Genomic DNA, 20,266 nt, shown 5'->3' with positions numbered 1-20,266 from the left:
AATCAACATTGAGGTCAACGTGAATGCCCTGTGCTGTGTTCTCTCTCAATGGTGACTCCAAATGGGTGGAAATCAATCTGCCAGTGCTGGGACTCATGAATGTGAATCAGACACCAATCAATGAGGTGCTCTTACAAGAAATTAAATTCTATTCTTCAATGTCTAATTAAATTTTGGGGGTGCATGCCTGTCTCCATCTCTGACATACAGTCCAGATCTCCTTTGCTTTCTGCTGAAGGGACTTTAACGTAACCCGTAAGTCTGTTCTGAGATGCCAGTGTGAGAGAGGAAATGACAGCAGGACATGATGCAACTGTAGACTGGAGAGAAAGGAGAACACAACATTTATCAGTGGCAGCACAGACCCTGGAACAGCAGGCAGCTGTGGTGGTGGAGGAGAAAATAGACAGTGGAGACAGGAGCAAAAGCCAAGCTGCTTGTTTTAACATCTTTTACAGTGCAATGCTGTTTCTGTGCCCATCTGTCCTCTGGTAAGTTGTTTCAATGTGTCCTGACCACTTAATGTTTAGTTATTGGTCTAATAGATTATCTAAATATATAGAGTAGTGCTGACACTTTAAACATTTTCTTATTGTGTGTGTGTGTGTGTGTGTGTGTGAGTGAGATTGCTTAAACAAAATCAATTACTGGTGGACAAATGGTGAAGGAATGGCCGTCTACCCTGACACAGTGGGCACCAGTCTGGATGCTTCCTTTGTTTGTGTGAAACATTTCCAGTGTTTGGATTGAAAGTGAGTTGGGTTCCAAGAATGTCTGGTTGTAAACTGTATAAACAAATTATCAAGCTGCGTTCCTTTGTCTGCCTCTACTGCAAGTACACCAATATAATGTACTTTAATGTGTTTTTTTTAGAGCACACTTATTAGTGCTCTCATGGCTGCCATCTTGGTTTGTAGCAGCAGGTTTAAAGTCAAGTGAAGTCAACTGGTTTCCAACTCTCCTGGATTTGCCAGAGCCCTCTGGATGTCCCACCAATTGCTGGGCCGGCCTCCTCTTCAACAGCTGTGCTCGTCTGGGCAGGAATACACACTCAGACACTGCAATGTGGAGTCAGGGAAGCTTCGTCAAACAGACTTGTTTTTTTCGGTACACAGAGCGACACACCAACCACTCAACTGCATCTGCGGACCCACCACAGTCACTCATGTATCATTCAGCGTCAACAGCTTTCTAAATATGTAATCATGCTGTTTATGCTTGAAATATTCAGTTCTTACAGGTGCAGCAGAGTGAGAGCAGCTAGCTTGTGTGTCTCAGTGTAGGAGGTCTGCAGCAGTGACCGCTGACCAAAAAGATTGTTTTGTAAGGGTTTCCGAACTGATATCCTGCGCCTCATGGCACTCTGGAGCCTGATCAAATAATGAAAAAAATATATATCAGGGATCCAACAGGTTTGAAGAAAAAAAAGTTTTCATTTGCAATTCATAAAACTTTAAATATTGGGCTTTAACTCTTAAATTTGGTTCCACTTTGGGCACCCCTGAAGCTATGGGAGGTTCTATATTTATCTTCTATGTTCTCTATCATCCTGTAGTGTGTAAACACAAGAAGCTGGGTTTTTTTTTTGTGTGTGGCAGTTTTGCAAGTGTGAGGTCATAAACTAAAGACAATTTGAGATTAGAATCTTATGACTTACGTGATTGTGTGCTTGCCGTGATCTGTGAAAAATCTCAGCACACCTGAATAACAGGTGCACAAGCGGTCGGGACAATTTTGTCTCGAGGAATTTTCTGAATGCTGGAAGTTTAAAATGAAAAAATCAAAATGGGATGAGACAAGCTGAAGGACCAGTCAGGAATCAAATGTAACATTAATTAGCAAGCGACGAAAAGTTAGGTATGTAAGTGGCAGCTGAGGTGCTGGCTGACTTTGTTGAGGAGCCAAGTATGTGAGAGGTCTGAGTGGGCCGGGAGGGGAAACATTAACCTCTCCTTGACCTCATAAGAAGAGGATTTGGACTTTAGGTGAGGAATCTAAGTTAAAGGTGAGATATCGTTCTCTTTTTACCCGCTTTTTTTCTTTAAATGTACAAGGGGCCGCTCTGAGCCAGTGTTTGTGTGTACAGGCCGAGACCATGGAGATCTCACGAAGAGTTTCCATCACGGTTGAAGTTTCAGCTGACGTCACCTTCACCACCTTCCATTCACAAATACCATCAGGCAGGACCGTGGGTGAGATGCCTGTAAAACACATTTATCTATGAATTAAATCTTATTTCAATCAATTAATTAAAAAAAAAGAAAATACAACTAGCAGTTATAGTAAAGTGAAATAAATGTGTCCAATTTTTTTTTGTTTGAGTTTATCGAACATTTTCAAAAAGAGTAGGGAGACGTATACAATTATCTATTAAATCTATACATGTTTAAGAAATTCCCAATAAAATATTGAAGTACAAATATTACAACTCCATGCATAATCTAAATATCCACCAATTAAATATATATGTAAACCAATCATTCCTAAACCTAACACAACCTAGTCAAGTCATATATTTTTCAAGAATATTGTACTATAATTTATATAAAGACAATAGTGGTTTATTTTTTATTTACCCCAAAGGTTAATATACCACTACTGACATCATAACCTTTCTGGTGAGTTTTTTATATACTGCATAAATATAGATTATTTCTTGATTGATATATTTCTTGTGCAGCTGTAAATTCCACCAGATCATTGACGTTATATAATAATCTTTTTTGTGTTAAAATACATGTTCATATACAAGTTAACATAGTGCAATTCCATATTAGAATTAATTTAATGACACCCAAATTTGACTCATTATTAAAATATGTATGAAAATGCGTTACTGTGTTCTTTCCTACTTTAATTACTGTGTATTTTTGTCAAACGCATATTGGCTGTATGGTGTTTGACACATTCCTCAATTCCGGTGAAACAGTTCAACTTTGTAGAACAATTTTACAACCACATTGGGTTTTGCTTTCCCAGGATTAATAACATTTTTTTCTGTATTTGGTAAATGGACTCAATTTTATATAGCGCTTTTCTACCTTAGCGGCACTCAAAGCGCTTTACAGTGTCGTGTGTACACTCACACACACACACACACTGATGGTGGAGGCTACCATGCAAGGCACCAACCTACTCATCAGGAGCATCAGGACACTTCGACATGGTCACCGGGGTCAAGGATCGAACCAGCGACCCTTGGTTGCTAGACGGCCACTCTACCCCTGAGCCATGCCACCCACATTTGTTTGTTTATTTGTTTGTGCAAAGAAAAATTTGCTCAGAAATCCTGTTTGATATCCCGAAAACCCTAATAATTGACTTAACTGCAGTTTATTCAGATCATTGCGTGTACAATTGTGGTGTTCAGGCACAGTCAATTCTGTCTGCAGATCATTTTCAGATGATGGATTTTCTCTCTTTGTGGTTGTTTTCCGCTTTACGCTGCATTCCAGTCCTCCTCTCAACTAATAAAGCAATCATTACAGCCCATTTAAAATAAGATTAAGAGATGTTATTGGCAACAGCAAATACCTTAAACCAGAAATACAGCACAGGTGAATTAGCTGCTTGGCTACACACAGTCATGTATATGTGAAAAGCTGGTGTACAGTCTTGTGTATTTGCAGCAAAGCCACTGTGACGTCCTGGTGTAACGCTCCGTCCAGACTTCATCAGTCAATGTCCAATCTGGTGAACTCCCTCTCTTTGCCTGTTTATCTCTCTGGTAAGTGTTAATGTGCTTTAAGTGCCCAATTATTCAGTTGTGTGTGTGTGTGTGTGTGTGTGTGTGTGTGTGTGTGTGTGTGTGTGTGTGTGTGTGTGTGTGTGTGTGCGCGTGCGCGTGCGCGTGCGCGCGCGCCACTGCCATAACTAGAGGGTGGGATGATGAGGGGGTGAGAGGAGGAGCACCTCCTAAAGCCAGAGTGTATATCAGACCCTTACTATCGGCAAGTGATGCCCACTCCAGAATATCTCCTTCACCCTCCTCATCCTCCTGCTGGCTCCTAAACATTCGGGGCTTTTTCCTACAGGTCCACCATGTTGGGAAGGTTGCTTCTCGGGAGCTCGCTGATCCTTTGGCTGGTGCAGACGGCTCACACAGGAGGTGAGTAGAGGACAGAAGCTGCTGCACTGAAGATGTGCAACCATCCGGTCAGATGACACTGATTTAATTCACTTGCATTTGTGTAGAATAAATAAGAAAGTAAAGGTAGAAGTAACTATGATTAAAAAAATGCAGCAACTGTAACTTTTCTTGGACGATGAGTTGCCTGACACTGCGTATTGTTGTCATTCAAAAGCTGGACACCTGTTGAGCATCACCTCACAATATGGTGGGAACATTTTTAAGTCAAAAACCAAATATCATTAATTTTTCATCCGAGGGTCCAATGTTAATGCTTATGTAGCATCACAGTTATAAGATCCTAGAGTTTGTTCTTCCTCATGCTTTTAGTGCCATACTTTCAGCTCCATACACGTTAATAATAGTATATTTCAAAATTCTATCTTTTATACTTTTTAAAATATATCTTTTTTACAATGTAAATGGAGAAAATCTGAAATTGTATTGGTTTCTACATGCTCTACTTTTTTGAAAGTTTTCTGCATCTTTTATGTGCTATGTGGAGAAGATAGAATTTTATTTATCCATTTCTGATTAACAATTCATTGAAATTAAAGTATGGCACCGATTTAAACCGATCCACTGGCCAGAAATGAATGAATGCATGAATGAATTAATAAAGAAATGCTCTTACATAAATAAAAGGTCTATAAACGTGTCTACAACGTGAAGAGTGGCCATGTATTTTATTCCAATTTTTAATTTTTTTCACCTTATATTGTTAAAGTAATCCAAACTCATAAATGAATGACTTAAATAAGGGTTTTGTTTTATTTTTTAAGCTTTTAATTGCGGTTGTGTTTGTTATTCTCGGCTTCGTTTCATTCATCCCGCGCTGCAGCCTTCCTGTGGCCAACCTGCTCAGGAGATGAGACAGATGTCTCACATGCTCGGGTTTGCCTGTCAAATTTCAAACAATCATGCTAAAGTGAAATCTTAGCAACACTCCCTGTGTACTTCTTAAGTGTGTTCGGCCCTTTACCAAGTTTTCTTGCGATGATGCGAAGCAGTTATAGATGCTGTTTTCTCCTGACCGGCGGTCTCAGTCGCTGGAATCAAAGGCAGCTCAGCTTTAGTGGCAGCAGGCGTCTAAATGTAGCATCCCTCCGTGAGAGGGCAAGAGAATGGTTTTACTACTTGTACACAGTCACTCCATTGACTTCACTTGTGTCTCCACTCACTACCTCCCACAAGCCTGACTCACTGGGTTTAAAACATTAAGTGTTGTTTTCTAATTACTGAAGTTAAGGGGAGATTGTCTCCTATATTGGGAAAAGTTAGTCTTCGGACACTTAATTCAATATCAGTTGAAGTTTATCTCACAGTGGAAAAATTTTGAAAAAGGCAGAGCATTTGGCTTAACCCTTTGATGTGGCCTGGGGTTGACTTTATTGAGCAAACAGAATACGTTTGCGAACAAAACTCAGAGTAGAAAAAAAAGCTTTGAGAGCAAAAGTATGGACAGTGCAATCAAAAAGATGTTTTATTTCAAGTTAAATGTATAATGAATTAAATAGGTGTTAAAGTGAAACTGAAAACTTTTATTTGTAAATGTTTCTTTGTGTTATCCCTTTATTGGCCAGCCTCATTTGACAGTCGGGTCAATAGAGACGTGGAAGTTTGTTAAAATTTGGAATTTTTGCAGCTGGTGTTCGCTGGTCAAGACAAATTGCAAATGTAACGTAGAACAAATAGACAAAAGATCCGACTGAAACGTTTGTGTGTGCTGACTTGCGAGTTCTCGCACGATTGCAGTTTTTTGCCATCTGTGTTATGTTTCCAGGTCAGTCAGCGAATCTTTCTTCTGTCAATTTACGGTAAATGTGCTGTGTTTAAGGTTACGGTGCTGCGTTTGGAGTATCCAACGGTGCGGGGCCACAACGTCATGGTGAATCAGCACTTTCTCTCCTCGTAAAAAGTTTCAGTCGTTTCCTCTCAGGATTTATTCACAGTCATGATGATTTTCTTTTCAGGTAATACACCTCAGAATGGCAGAGCGTTTGGAAGGATGTTGATGCCATCTAAAGGTAAATTAACAGCTAATTTCTCCAGCTATGAATTCATCTATCCTCATATTATCTTTACTATTTATAATTATTTTATTTCTAAGGTGTTGGTCTAGGAATGGGGGCACAGAATGGTTTTGGTGGATACCCCACAAAAGGATTAGGTCAGTCAACATGAAATAAATCTGCGCCACAGGTTAGTAATTCAAGTACAAATTCTTGTTGCATACATTTTTGTCTTCTATTTAAGGCTACAGAGCAGCTGCTGGGGTCAACAATGGAGTGAAAGGTATGTCTTTTTAGCCCCTCTGAAATCACTGTATCACTCTGTAAAATGGTAGAAAAAAAAATCTCTCTTCTTGTGTTTAAGGCTACGGTGCAGCAGCGGGTGTGAACCCACAAGGTCAGTATTCTGGACAGCTTGCACTCAGAGGCCTGTGATTTGACGTAATAAATGTCCATCTCATTCAGGGTTTTTTTTGTGTCCTTGTTGTCAGAGTTCTCAACACAACATAGTAAACACTGGATATTACACACAGCGGTCAGAGGAGGCCAAGATTTTCCCTGACTTGAGCAGAACCACATTTTAGTGAATGAATGCTGCTTGTTGGCTAACTTACAGTAAATATATTAAACAGACATGTTTGAGTTTCTGCAGGAAGTGACATCAGTCAGCACCACTTATGTGTGTTTTTGATCTTAAACTGGTAGTGCAGGAAGGTGAAAATTCCAACCTAGAGATGGCAGCAAAAACAAATTAATAAACTGACAAAAACCTGGATGTTAAAGATGGATTGAAAATTGGGCGTCATAAGCTTGTGCTCAGTTATTTATAACGAATCCCAATATTGAGAGTTTCAAGCCTTGAAAATCATAATCCTCATATCATGGGAAAATCCTGAGTTAAGCAACATCAAATTAAACTGGTCCACAAATACAGATATCCTGTACAAGAGGGGCCAGAGTCACCTCCACTTGCTGAGGGGACTACGGTCCTCTGGAGTGTGCAGGACTCTGTTGAGCCCCTGTTATTACACTGTAGTGGCATCTGCAGTGGTGTGTTGGGGATGCGGGAGCACTGGGAGGGACAGGAACAGGTTGAATAAGCTGGTCAGGAGGGCCAGTTCTGTTATGGATTGTCCTCTGGACTCCATAGAGAAAGTAGGGGAGAGGAAGATGTTAGCCAAGCTGATGTCCATCATGGACAACACCTCCCACCCCCTGCATGAGACTGTGGAGTCCCTCAGTAGCTCCTTCAGTCGCAGACTGCTGCACCCTCAGTGCAAGAAGGAGCACTTCCACAGATCCTTCCTCCCATCGGCTGTCAGGCTTTTCAACAGGAAAATGTCTGAAGGTTAACACCTCCTCTGTCCTGTCTTTTTATCTCAGCACTGAGCTTTGTTGTGCAATACTTCATCCATACTGTCATCCACATACTGTATGTGTAATACGAAAGCAGTTGTGTATATACTTACTTATACAGAATTTCCAGAGTACGGGATGAATAAGGTTGATCTTATCTTATTCCTTGTTTCCCCATTCTTTTTGAGAGTTTAAATTCAGGAAAAATGTTGTTGTACCAGACTCGTTTTCCACCCACTAGCTCCAATTTTGTATTGTGTGGGAAGACATCAAGTAGTTGTACCTTGACTGTGTAATCATGGTTGCAGGACATGGAGCTCAAGCCGGCCCTGCCAGTGAACAACCAGTGAAAGGCAACGGTATGATTGACTCATGACATCTCCACACATGTTGACTCACTCACTCACTGATGACCTCACTTGTCTTTATGTTGCAGGTTTCAGAGCCCATGCCGGTTCACATGGTGGTCAAGGAACTAAAGGCAATGGTACTTCAGATATACGACGTGGTGATGTGTTGAGCCTGTTTAAGTTACTCATATAACCTGATGTCTGCGCTACCTGTCACACCTCTGTAGGTTATGGCATTCCAGCTGGTGTAGCACCGAATGGAAACAAAGGACAGCTGAACGGTAAACTGACAGGTTCAATCAGTTGATTTTATGAGTTGGTGGGTCTCTGTGTTAGTGACTCTCTAGTTTGATTTCCTTTCAAGGTTACGGAGTGGCAGCCGGTCATCACGGTGGAAACGGAGCTAAAGCCAATGGTAATGTCTGCCATTTCATTGATTTAAATGAAGAAAGTTAAGGTCGTCCTGTATACGACACAGTAGATTTGAATATAAGAGGTGGTTTGTGCTTTTCAAGGTCAAAGAGCAGCAACAGCAGGTCCATCCAGTGGCAACGGCGGCAGACCAAATGGTGAGAGATCAGCGACTGAGCAGTGAAACACATGCATTCACATTTACGGCCATTTATTCTGTACAAAGCCCTGGAGTGGATATCGAGAGTCTATTTTGTTTGGTTTTGTGGGCATAAGAGATAACTAATAACGTATTCCCCTAATTTTGTTATTTTGAGGCCACAAGATAAAGTTTGTTCCCACACGTTTATAAAAACTTGCAAACACATCTTATCTTATTATTTTGTGGCCTCAAAATAATTGAATTCAGCCAACAAATCTCATGGGCTCAAAATGACTAAATTAGGAGGACTTGTTATGTTTTTTTGGTCTCTATATATCATTTTATTATTTATCCAATCTTACTTATTTATTTACATATAATTATATTTTTCTGACCACTCCAGGCCTCCATAGTAACTTAAGTATCTGTGTATCCAGCAGGCCAGGGGGCAGCTGGGAGTAAAGCCATGAAAGGATACGGCCAACCACCGTACGGAGCAGGTGATTCACCTTCTGCTTTCTTGGTGTCCAGGAGAATAAATCAATATTTTCATTCATCAGTAATTTTGTAATGAAAGTTCCAGGTGGTGTGATGGGAGGGTCAAGAGGTCTGGGAGTACCTCAGCTGGCCAGAAACCAAGGGAAGGGTGAGTGAAGGCCGTTATGCAGTACCCTGGTACAACAACTAATACTACAGCTTTAATATTTGTGTCTGTGTTTCCAGCGTATGGCAGTAATGGTTATAATGGTTTTGGAGCTCACCCCATGGGAGGTGAGTCATAAATGAGTCTGCAGTGATGAATAAAACCGATCTGTGAATTCACTGTCTTTACTGCACCATCAGGCTACAATGGTGGGTTTGGCGGCACTGGTCTTGGTCTGGGACCTCGGTTTGGAAATGGAGGAATGAAGGGGCCCAAGCACGGTGGGACTACACTTACTTTTAAAGCAAAAGTCAGGCATCTTCAGTTTTGGTGATCGTGTGCCAATAATCACTCTTCAGGCTACGGCGCTGCAGCAGGTGTGCCCACCAGACAAGGTGCAACCCCCAATGGTAAATCCATAAATGATACTTAATACAAAAAAACAAAAAAAATAGCAGATCTAAAATGATCTAAACCCGCTGTGTGATCAAATGTGAAGGTTATGCTGGAGGCAGAGCTCCTAATGGGAACGGAGCAGTGCCAAATGGTGAGTCAGCATTTATTCATCCTAATCTACTCGTATTTTCTTCTTGGTCATATTAATATTACTGCTGTTGGACACACTGAAGGTTATGGATACCCCAACGGTGGAGCTGCCAGACCAGTAAAACCAGGTAACCATGATTTCATGATGTGTATTCAAAGATATTTACAGTTTTTATGTATATTGCATCATTTGATATGAATGCTTCATCAGATTAGGAAATGTTTTCATGGTATAACACTGGTTGAATTTTTTTGTATTTAGGGTTCGGTAATATTCCAAATGGATATGGCGTCAGGCCCAACGGTGAGACTGTAACTGCATTTTCAAAACCATTGATGATTCAAACCTGTTATATTTGGATGACAACCGTCGAATTGTAACTTACTTTCATGAATAATTTACAGGATATGGAGCTACCAGAGGAGGTATGATTCGATCCCAAACAAACAGTTTTTGTTTTTTTTTAAATAATATGGATCATTTTCTCATGATATATTTCCTCTGAAGGTTATGGGACTGTTCCCAATGGATACGGAGCTAAACCCAACGGTACCGAAACCTATTACTGATACAGTCATACAGAAAATTGTCCTCCTGGGTCACTGGGATTCATTGGCTATGTTTTATCCCAGGCTATGGAGCTGGAGCTGGTTTCCCTAAAGGATATGCACCCAAACCCAACGGTGATTAATATTCACCTCTTGCACACAATACATTTGTTTCCTATGATTCCAAGTGCTGCTTATTTCATGTTATATTTCTCTTAAGGTCATGGAGTTAGAAATCATGCTACACTTGGCGGATCTGGAAATAAACCCAATGGTACATTCGAGCTACTCCATTTATTTTTGAAATTCGTATTCACGAATGAGGTGGTGAGGAATAGGACAAAGCATAGATGTCCCGCTACTTTGTCTTGCAAGACTTTGACTCAAAATATTAGTATTACTCTGTGATTTCCACCTCTCTGAATGAGTACCGAATGCTCGGTGGTCAAGTTGTACCCGTTAATGTATTTATACGCCATTGTTTGCAGGATACGGCACAGGCAGAGGTGCAAACCCCCACACCTCCAAAGGAGTTGGAGCTGTGTCACCTGGTACAGGAGCAAAGTCTTTCAGCAATGGTAAGATGAAAATCCCCCAGCTTCACTTCTTGAATGGATCAGAAGGTCAGCATTGGTCATATGATTTGTGACCCTAGACTGATTTTGTTTCCAAGGTTACGGTGGTCATGCTGGCTTACCAAATGGACAGTTAGCTAAAGCTGCTAATAATGGTAAGTACATTATGGTAGTTCTCTATTAGCAGATCGTTTTTTTTGGCATCAGTCCCCATGGTTCTGTTTGGTTCTTAGGTTACGGTGTGATGCCGAGTGGAAAGGGTGTAAAGGGTGCAGGTGTGTCCAATGGAAAAGGCCTTAAAGGTGAAGTTCTGTCACCCCAGCAACCAAGCGGGGCACCAGAGGCTAGTTCACCTCAACAAGCTATTATCCATGGTGAAGCTCTTGCTGCCCCTGAGCCAACCAGTGGCATCGTTATCATGGTGACACAAGAGCAACATCAACAGCTACCCTCACCTGTGCCTCAAGGAAAAAATTACCAGCAGCTACCGCTCATCCCTGTGGCTACACCTGAACCGGCACCAGCATTTCAACCTACACCTGAACCTAGAATCACTCTTTCACAGCACAAAAGTCTGAAGGTAGCCGCCTCTGGACCTGCACCAGTGGTCCCCCACATTGGGCCAGCAGGAGAGCCGGATTCAGTCCCTCCACAAGGTAAGTACCCTCAACCAGCGCCTGATCCAGAACACTCAACACTCAGCAGTTTACATTTAGTCTGGGATCACAATTAGTACTGAAAGTGGAGCTTCAACCTCCTCTTGTCATAAGATTATTTGAGGTTTAACTGTGATTTAACCCTCAGAATAATCTTGTTAGTATTTTTCTAGCATTCAGGATTATTTTAAAGTATTCCCATAGAGATATGCTGTATCAGCTCTGACTGTAAGATCTTGTATCTTTGTTTTTTTCCCCTTTGCTTTACTTGAATGCATTTAAAAGACATTTGAGTTAAATCAGTTAAATAAAAAAACATTACAAAAACATTTTAAAAAAGTAAAATAGTTGAAGTTATACATAACTTATTTTTACTATGATATGGAAAAATGCCACTATATTTGTCCTGATACTTTTTTAGCTACTATATATAAAAAAAACAACCTTTTAGTCAGGATTTCTTTTAACCGTATGAGATAGCCATTGAAAAAACAACTAAAATGTGTTTCTACTGAGTACTTTATTTCTGCTTTGCATTTTTTGGAAAAATGAATGGTCTTCTGTACATTTGCTGCCTCTGGTTGTTTGTGTTCTTCATTCCACCATCAACATTGAGCTAACAGGGTTACACAGTTATTAGCGATAGGAACATATTGTAAGCAAGCACACTGATGGCTCTGTGGTCTGCTGCTGAAGGGACTGTGCCCGATATAATGATAGTCATTCCCGTGTGACGTGTACTTCCACTGCAAGTGTACTGTTATTTCTGAGGACAAACCTTTTTATTCGTAGGTGTTTGGTGTGTTTCTGCACGCGTGAATTGTGTGTTGATTGAGAAACAGGAAGTTGGCATTAGCAGTAATGGCATTCAGCAAAATCATATGTTGACACAACATGTGGCCTCTAGGTTATGTGACAGGAAGTGCTGTGCCTGAGCAAAAAGGTGCAGAGACAGACGTTGATTTTGGGGTTGGCAGCAACACTGAGGGGGATTCTGTCCCCAAAAGCACCAAATCCCTGAAAATCAAAGCTGCTCCTGAGACAGTGGCGGCTAAGAGTACAGAAACCACCATCCCTGAAGAAACTTTGACTGGTGGTGAGCCCGAGGGGGCACCAGAAGAAGTAACCAAGAGTCAACCTGAAGCAGGACTGACCCTACCTGGGGTCAAAGGTCTCCCATCAGGGAAGCCTGGGGCAGCTGGTAAACTAAAGTGTGATTTGGACATGTTTTTGATTGCATGTGACCCTGTTGGCTGACCTCTGTGTTTGTCCTGTGTTAGATGATCACTCTGTCTCAGGATTTTTAACTGGAGCATTTGTGCAGTTTCATGGCTAGGATTCAGTCCTACTTGCCAATTATACTGTACTTTTACAGTGTAAATACAAAATTTAATGAAGATTCAATTGTCATGATGGCATGTAAAGAAGATAAAATGCACACTTGAGAGTTAATCCAAGCCAGTGTTTGTAATTGTTTGAATTAGGGCCTGAGCCTGAAGGTGCTTCAGGCGAAGACCCTATTATGTTTTTTAACCACTGTTTTGAATAATCGTGTTTCTATTGCATGCACTCTTTTTGTCGCAACACATTTTCACTAATTTCAAACACATCTGTTTGTATTTAATGTTGTCTCTTTAAAAATCCTCACGTTGTGAATATTTGAATAATAAATTTGTCTTGTAAAGCAATAGTTTGACATGTGGGTGAAAGCACTTATTTGCATCTTCCTCAGAAAATCATCAGAATCAGAAGCTTGTTACTGAGCTAGGTTGTTAGCTTAGCTTAGCATTGGACTTAGCTAAACTTGCATTTAAGGCCCAAGCATATCATGGTAGTGTTTTATAGAGGTTTAAGAGGAAGAATAATTTGTGTTATTTAGCAGGCCTTGGGTGTCTTTTGTTTTTAACCGTTCAGCAGAGTTATGACTGGTTGCTTCCCTTGTTTTAAGCGTTTATGCTAAGCTAAGCTAAGAATCTCCTGGCTACTCCCATTTAGCATCCAGGCATGAAAGTGATACCAGTCTTTTCATTTAACTCACCACAAAAAGCAAATAAATACATTTCACCCACTATCAAAACTATTAATTTAACATTTAGAACAGATTTTTGTCATGTCTGTTGGTAGAGTAAATGTGTGTTACTTTGTTGTGTAATTTTTAAAGTTTGTTGCTCTTTGAAATAGCTGAATTCTGAATTTTTATTCCCCTTCAAGATAACCATACATGCTCAGTAGTACTTAAAGGAGATATTTATGGAAAAGTCATATTCAACACAACTAATCATTGTGTACTGACTTTCAGAGACTGGAAGAGGAACTTCAACCTCTAAAGGACAGGGAACTAAACAAGTGGATCCTGGTACACATTCACACGCTCTCTTGTTAATAAGTTGTATATTGATAGCAACATTTTAGCACACTGGAGCAAATTAAACGCTAGCTAGGTGTTAAATGTATGTATTTGGTGTCTTTTCACTTTTTGTAATTACAGCTTTTATGTTTACTCTAGACTGCGGACCATCGGGGGTACCTAATGGACAGTGGATGAAAATACCCAGACCTGGTAATCTGACTATGGCTTTCATTAACCGTGTGAAACGATTATCATAACTTTATGCAGGAAACTTTAAAAAAATCTTTGTGTAGTATTAAAGAGTTAAAACTGACACAAATTGTCCATAAGGAATCAATTAGTACATGTTTGAATATTAAACACATGAAAAAAAATGGACAAAAATTTTTTTTTCATTGTATTTAAGGTTATAATGGCGGCATTGGAGCATCAGCTGGCACTAACACAAAAGGTACTTATACACTAATGACCCATGTTCTTTACACTGTTACTTTCACAAAGCTAAGAATGCTTTTGCTGTCAGGTTATGGAGCAGGAGCCGGTGTTCCAAACCGATTCGGTGCTGCACCCAACGGTAACTCAACTCCACCTTTCCTAAACTGTTGGCTCTGTGTTGCTTGATATGAGCAGAAACCTGCCGCAGTTTGAAGATGTTTATGCAAATGTGACTGTCAGCATGCTAATGGTAATCTTGTAGGTGTGGTGCCAGCGTGCATTGAAATGGTGGAGGTTAAGGCATCTGAAACAAATAAATACGACCTGCAGTTATCAGAGTTTTTGAGGGGAGAAAAAAGTATTCAAATTCCTCTATGATTTCTGTGTGTCTCCAAAGTTAAAATTTTGTTTGCAGTGTTTACTTGTGTGCTCTGGGGTCTCACTGACCGTCAGTTGTGAGGTTGGCATTTCAGTTTAGCAGAAAGACAGGAAACAGCTCCGTTGACAGGTCACTCACTCAGCCTGCCAGCAGCCGTATTACACACAGCATGTCGTATCTTGTGTGTTTGTTTGGGCAAATGTTCAAGAATTTGTCCATAAAAAAAACAAAACAAGAAGTAACTCCTCCTGTAAAAGAAAGAGCCTATTTGGGGTTTTTTCTAGATCTGTGTTGCCTGAGCAGTTAATGTTTGTTGATATCATAGTTATAAGAACTAAATAGAACTATTTATCTGCATGTATCATACAGTGCATTTCATGATACAGGTATTGTTCCTATGAAGTAGTTATCTCATTGTTATTTATCAGTTAATGTATACATTTTTGTGTGATTTATGCGTATTTGGCTTATTTCTACGGTTTTCATGATTTTCGTCTACCAAAGGTTACGGACCAGGGGCCTTCAATGGACACAACAACTACGGAGCTGGTAATATTTACTTTAGTTTTTTTTTGTCTTGGTTTAGATGTGATTTGTTCAGCATTCTATGATATTTCTCTCGCTCTCTCTCTCTCTCTCTCTCTCTCTCGTTAGGCCTTGGATACCCATATGCAGGGATGGCTAAACAGCCAAGTGAGTGAAATTGTTTTTTTCTGTTTAAATGAACCAGTTACGCCATAGCACATTGGAATACATATAATTGTCCTCATGGTCCTTTATGCTCTCAGGTTACAGACCAGGGGCCTTCCTTGGAGCTGGGTATGGAAGAGGACACCCAAATGCAGGTGCACTTTCAAAGAATAAGCTTTAAACAACACTGCAACATGTCTAGTGACTTTATGGAGGCTGAGGTTGGACCCCCAGACACAGTCTTTGACTTGTTCTATACATTCTGACATTACCCAGGCAATGCAGGTCAGGGTGAAACAGGCACGTCTAAATCAGGTAGGCTCCAACATTCATTCATGTTAACACTGAATGAATGTGTTTGATGTACTGATTGAGATGGTTTATAATGTCGTATTTACAGGTTATGGGAATGGATATGGTGCTGGCGTACAGCCTGATTATGCAAGTATGTGACAGTTTGAATTCTGCGTTTAAAGAACAGACATTTATTTTGGTTGCAAGAAATCTACAAAACCATACCATTGTTTTTTTGTGTAAATTTCTTTTTCCAGATTTTGCCCAGGGGGTGCCTACAGCTGATGCTACGTCAGGTATGATACAGATGACAGTTAGGACAATTCACTGTAACATTGACAATCCGTTATTGAGAAATTTAGTTCCGAATCCACAGGGGGCAGCAAACAAGTTCCTTCCAATGGTGTCCCAGTAATCCCTGCTGGACTAGATGGTAAGCAAACTGCTGCAAAAAAGTGATGTAAAATAATCTACAGTGCAAAAATATGCCAAAGAATTAAATAAAAACAAACATAATGACGGCTGGAAAAAAAAAAGGCTTGTACTCTGTGGAATTGATCAATTCAGCCTTTCTAAGCTGTGGATAGCCAATTTTTAGTCCCGTCAATGTTTTTTTTTTTTTAATGCTAACTTGGTCTGAGAATTATGTGTGCATTTTAGTAACGTAAAAATGTGTGTTCATAGAAACAAAGAACAAATATTTCCTGTATATTTGTGCAGGGATTAGTCAGTTTGAGCCTCAGGCAGCTGGCCTTGGTCCAAATGGACACCTAGGCAGCACGTACGGAGGTATGTTAACTCACCTTCAAATCCTAATTGAGGTACTGCTCCTTTTTTTTTTTTTTTTTTTGGAGCTCTGTTTGCAAAATCACAAAAAAATGTAAATACTTTTTTTCAATGCTGCAGGAATGGGCAGCCTGCCTTTTGGTGGTCAGCCTGGTGTGGGTGCAGAGAAATCGAACGCCAAGTACGGTGAGTGAGTTTCATCACTCCGCTAAAATGCTGCTCGGTAAGGAAATGTTTGGAAAGATGGTGGCCTTTTGTAGTTCCTGATGTTATTCTGTCTCTCTCTTGCTGACAACGATGTAGGCATTGGTGGGTTGCAGTTTGGTGGCAACCCCTTAACAGGTAACGGTGGAGGAAAGTATGCAGTAGTAGTAGTATCTGGCTATGCGGACGCTGCGTGGACAATACTGCTGCTACTACTGATTCACTATCAATGAGTTTTACAAACACATACAAGCTTGCGCATTAAAACATTTTTGGCTCTCAATTGTCTCCAGGTTATGGTGGGAGTCGCCATGGACCTGCGGGTGATGGGCAATACGGTGTGGACATCCTACATACAAGGCATTTCAGTCCTGGCACATGTCACTCACATGCTTTAACTCTATTCATCACTACTCTTGCAGGTGGCCTTGGTGCTGGCATGGGAGGGGTTCCTGTACCTGGACAATACGGTCAGTGTTTGCTCATGATTCTGTCTTTGATATTCCAGGATTAAATCAGATGCTAAGAACTTCTTTTTTTTTACCCCCCCTTCTGTGCTCAGGGTATGATGGCTTCCCCATAGGCAGCCAACTCCTCGGTCTTGGAAATAAAGCCGGCAAATACAGCTATGGAAGAGTGCCTCATGAAGCTCAACCAGTTGGCTGGGGTCCAGAGGCCAAATCTACGAGCAAATATGGTAAACAAAAATCAAAAAGCAAACCCTGAAGTAGATTAAACTTCTATAGGCAGTCATAATCAAGCCCCAATGAATATTAATGTGTATGCAGGTGATATTTTCTTGTGCTTCCCTGAATAATATTTCTCTCAGGCATGGCCGGGTCTCCACATCAGCCTGAACATCTTGGATATGGAAATAACAGGAAATTAACCGGCAATTTCGGTGAGAGTTCACCATCGTGACAGCAACAACAGCTTCTGAACCGATCACCAAGGAAGTCAAGATTTTAGTTGTGATTGTTAGCAGGATGATGCTAAATCTAGATACTGACTAAACCTGGGGGAAGGGTGTAGTTTAGGAAAACCTGGGGGCAGATCTGATCAGGAAAATTGGAGGGTTTTTTTGTACATTGGGTTGGTGTGGACTTTCCAAGTTATCTTTAGTTTGCCTATTTATTTGAATTAACTTGGTGTGTGTGTGTGTGTGTGTGTGTGTGTGTGTGTGTGTGTGTGTGTGTGTTTTGTTGCCAAGGCGGCGGCGAAGTTCCCAACACACCTCAAACTCTCGGTTTTGGCGGTGACGCTAAATCTGCAGCGAAATATGGTTAGTTTTGCTGCTCATTTCATCACGAACAGCTTTGAACACCTTCACCATGTGTCCTACTTAGTTTTGCTGACCTCTGTCCACAGATAATCAGAGAGCTCATCAGCCACAGCCCCTTGAATCTGCATCAGAAGCTGGTGGACAGTACGGTATGACCCTGTTACTGCTACTAGGTCATCCGCGCAGGAAACGTAGAAAGTGTTTGATTGCTCATTGACAATTATTTTGCCTTCTACAGATGTTGGTTTGCCGTATGAATCCCTGCCTCTGGAGTCGGCTACAGCTGGAGAGTCCCGCGGTATGTCTCCCCACACAGAGAGGACTCCCTTTCAAAGATTCTAACTCCTCTTCTTATCATACCTGTTCTATCTCTTACTAAAAGACGTTCCAACTCCTGGCCTTGCAGTTGATGGCGATGGCATTAATCGATATGGTAAGAAATCTCTGCATGGGCACAGTTCTCTTTTCTCACTTTCTAGTTCATGCTCAGCTTTTTTATTTATTTTTTTTGTGGTCATTTTCAGGAAATTTGGGCTACATTAATGGACAAGTGCAGCCAGAAGGTAGTTCTATGGTTGCTTCATTCCATACATAGTGAACAATCCTTGTTACACAACTCACCTCATGCCCCTGCTACGTTTCTGCTCTCCCTCCCTAGTTGTGGCATTTCCAGCTGCTCCCACTTCCGGTCCCACCTTAGTTTACCCTTCAGCCTCATCTTATCTGCCTGTAGAGTCGGCCGCAACACCTGATCTGGGTGCCAAGGACTTAGCAAGCCTTGCAAGCGCTGCCAGCCACACCCTAGAGTCAGCACCCGCCACAGAAACACAGGCTGCTGCTCAGGTGCCTGAACAACCAGATGACCTGCACCAACAGCAGCTGCCACGACAGCTACATATTCAGCAGCACCTCAAACTGCACTTTCAACCACAAGGTACGTTAAAAAGAGAAGTTAAAGCAACACAAAATGGAAAACTAAAAAAAACGTATTGGTTGGAAGGTTGGCCGGGTCACTAAAAGGGTGACAGTACAAATGAAAGCAATACTTTATACGCAGGGTGCTGTACAAAGTTTATAAACGAAGCCAAATGCTGGCTAAAGCCACATATTTGCCAGACAGGCATGGGAATGGCAGTGACCTCCATATCCAACATTTTGTGATGAAGGGAATCAGCACATTTCCCTTAATTATTCTGTTAAGTCCTTGTTAAGACTGAGGAGAATTTGAAGGAACAGACAAGAACTGCAGGAGGTCACAGCTCAAAGAGTGGATTTGTCTAGCAGCCCACTCGCTTCAACTCGCTTTTGTCTTTTTTCAATTTTGTTTTTTCTACTGACTCAGCAAAAGGCCCTTCCATTCTCTACGCTAGGCTGAATTTGATGCGGTATTGACGTAGAATGGCTATTTGAAAGCAACTTCTCTTCACGTTCAGGGGCAAAGGACAGAAAGTACGATCTGAATGGCTTCTTCGGGAACAGTGGCTATCAAGGTACGAAGAGACGACTCGAACTAAAAAGTCAACATTGAATCAGCAGTCCCATTCATTTCTCGCTCTCTTCTTCTTCTGCAGGTTAACCCTGCCAACAACAACAAGAACATTCTCTTTTTCTGCCATTGTGTAAAACTTCTCATCATTTCCTAGTTGTATAGTAGTTTTATTTTCTCTAGACCATCAACTAATAACGGTAGGCAATCTTTTTTTTTTTTTTTGCGTTTGTAAGTCTAAACACAACATTTTAACATTTTCAATTGTTAGGCTTTATTGTGTAATGTATATTTGTATGCAGCCTGCAATATGTTTTTGTCCTGCACTTAGTGATCACTGTACATGCAAAGAAAAGGGGATTTGACAAATGGAGTTGTCCACTGCTCATTGTTTTCATCCAGTCAGTCAAATCTGCTTGTATATTAAAACCCAAAATATTTCTGATTAATAAGTAATTCAGTATAATTTATTTTAGGGTCTTTTTTACTACTTGTGGGAAACATCTGTTTATTATTGTACAGTTTTTGATGAATTAAAATGAAAGAATCAGAAAGTTTCTTGCTTTTTGGGGTTTTTTTGTGTGTGAAAATGTTACAGAATTTTGACTGATACTGCAACATCTTAACTAAACTACATATACTCAAATATGCAGATACTGTGATTGCGAAGCAAATTTCGATGGTTTTTTTTTCAAATTTTTCTGGCTTTATTTAAATGTAAAAAAAAACAACGGCATTTTCAGAGCTTTTCATGCTTGTACAAACCCAAACTGAAAAGCATTTTGATGGAATACGGTATGATGTTCATGTTGTTGTTTTTTTGTTAAGAAGTCTGTAGAATACAATTTACAGGCAGGGAATATCTCCGCAGCACAAAAGTATTTCTTACATGATATAGTTCAGAGTTATGTTGTAACACATTTCAGCAAGTATTGCACTGTGCTGTATAGAAATTTCAGTGCAATTTGATATATCGTTGAGCTCTAATAAC

At 40.6% G+C, this 20,266-nt stretch overlaps 1 protein-coding gene across 8 annotated transcripts; it reads left to right on the top strand.

The window, feature by feature from the left end:
- Positions 1 to 357: 357 nt before the first annotated feature.
- On the top strand, positions 358 to 19,794 carry cmn (calymmin). Of its 8 annotated transcripts, none has more exons than XM_086194655.1 (55): positions 358 to 491; positions 918 to 2,005; positions 2,087 to 2,192; positions 3,630 to 3,727; positions 4,035 to 4,108; positions 5,967 to 6,017; positions 6,103 to 6,156; positions 6,240 to 6,299; positions 6,386 to 6,424; positions 6,506 to 6,538; positions 7,806 to 7,856; positions 7,934 to 7,984; positions 8,075 to 8,128; positions 8,212 to 8,262; positions 8,363 to 8,416; positions 8,838 to 8,900; positions 8,978 to 9,046; positions 9,124 to 9,171; positions 9,244 to 9,324; positions 9,403 to 9,453; positions 9,543 to 9,590; positions 9,673 to 9,717; positions 9,852 to 9,893; positions 9,995 to 10,015; positions 10,098 to 10,139; positions 10,223 to 10,273; positions 10,359 to 10,412; positions 10,627 to 10,716; positions 10,812 to 10,868; positions 10,947 to 11,369; positions 13,669 to 13,725; positions 13,876 to 13,929; positions 14,126 to 14,170; positions 14,243 to 14,293; positions 15,038 to 15,082; positions 15,188 to 15,226; positions 15,322 to 15,378; positions 15,500 to 15,538; positions 15,624 to 15,668; positions 15,775 to 15,813; positions 15,894 to 15,950; positions 16,238 to 16,306; positions 16,424 to 16,489; positions 16,607 to 16,645; positions 16,801 to 16,845; positions 16,930 to 16,977; positions 17,070 to 17,204; positions 17,337 to 17,408; positions 17,718 to 17,789; positions 17,876 to 17,938; positions 18,028 to 18,087; positions 18,172 to 18,222; positions 18,314 to 18,352; positions 18,448 to 18,723; positions 19,223 to 19,794. In XM_086194655.1, the coding sequence occupies exons 5-55, from the start codon at positions 4,042 to 4,044 to the stop codon at positions 19,315 to 19,317; spliced, it is 3,408 nt and encodes a 1,135-aa protein (XP_086050781.1). In that variant the 5' UTR covers positions 358 to 491; positions 918 to 2,005; positions 2,087 to 2,192; positions 3,630 to 3,727; positions 4,035 to 4,041; the 3' UTR covers positions 19,318 to 19,794. The 8 variants fall into 8 exon arrangements, with proteins under 8 accessions (XP_086050781.1, XP_086050787.1, XP_086050785.1 ...); XM_086194661.1 differs by having other exon boundaries at positions 918 to 2,192; positions 19,223 to 19,279; positions 19,361 to 19,794; XM_086194659.1 differs by having other exon boundaries at positions 918 to 2,192; positions 8,841 to 8,900.
- Positions 19,795 to 20,266: the final 472 nt, after the last annotated feature.

This window comes from Aulostomus chinensis, chromosome 23 (assembly GCF_037954235.1).
Source record: "Aulostomus chinensis isolate RoL2024-O1b breed Wild chromosome 23, RoL_Achi_v1.0, whole genome shotgun sequence".
In the NCBI taxonomy this organism is placed as follows: Eukaryota; Metazoa; Chordata; class Actinopteri; order Syngnathiformes; family Aulostomidae; genus Aulostomus; species Aulostomus chinensis.
This window is presented reverse-complemented; position numbering and strand designations above follow the sequence as displayed.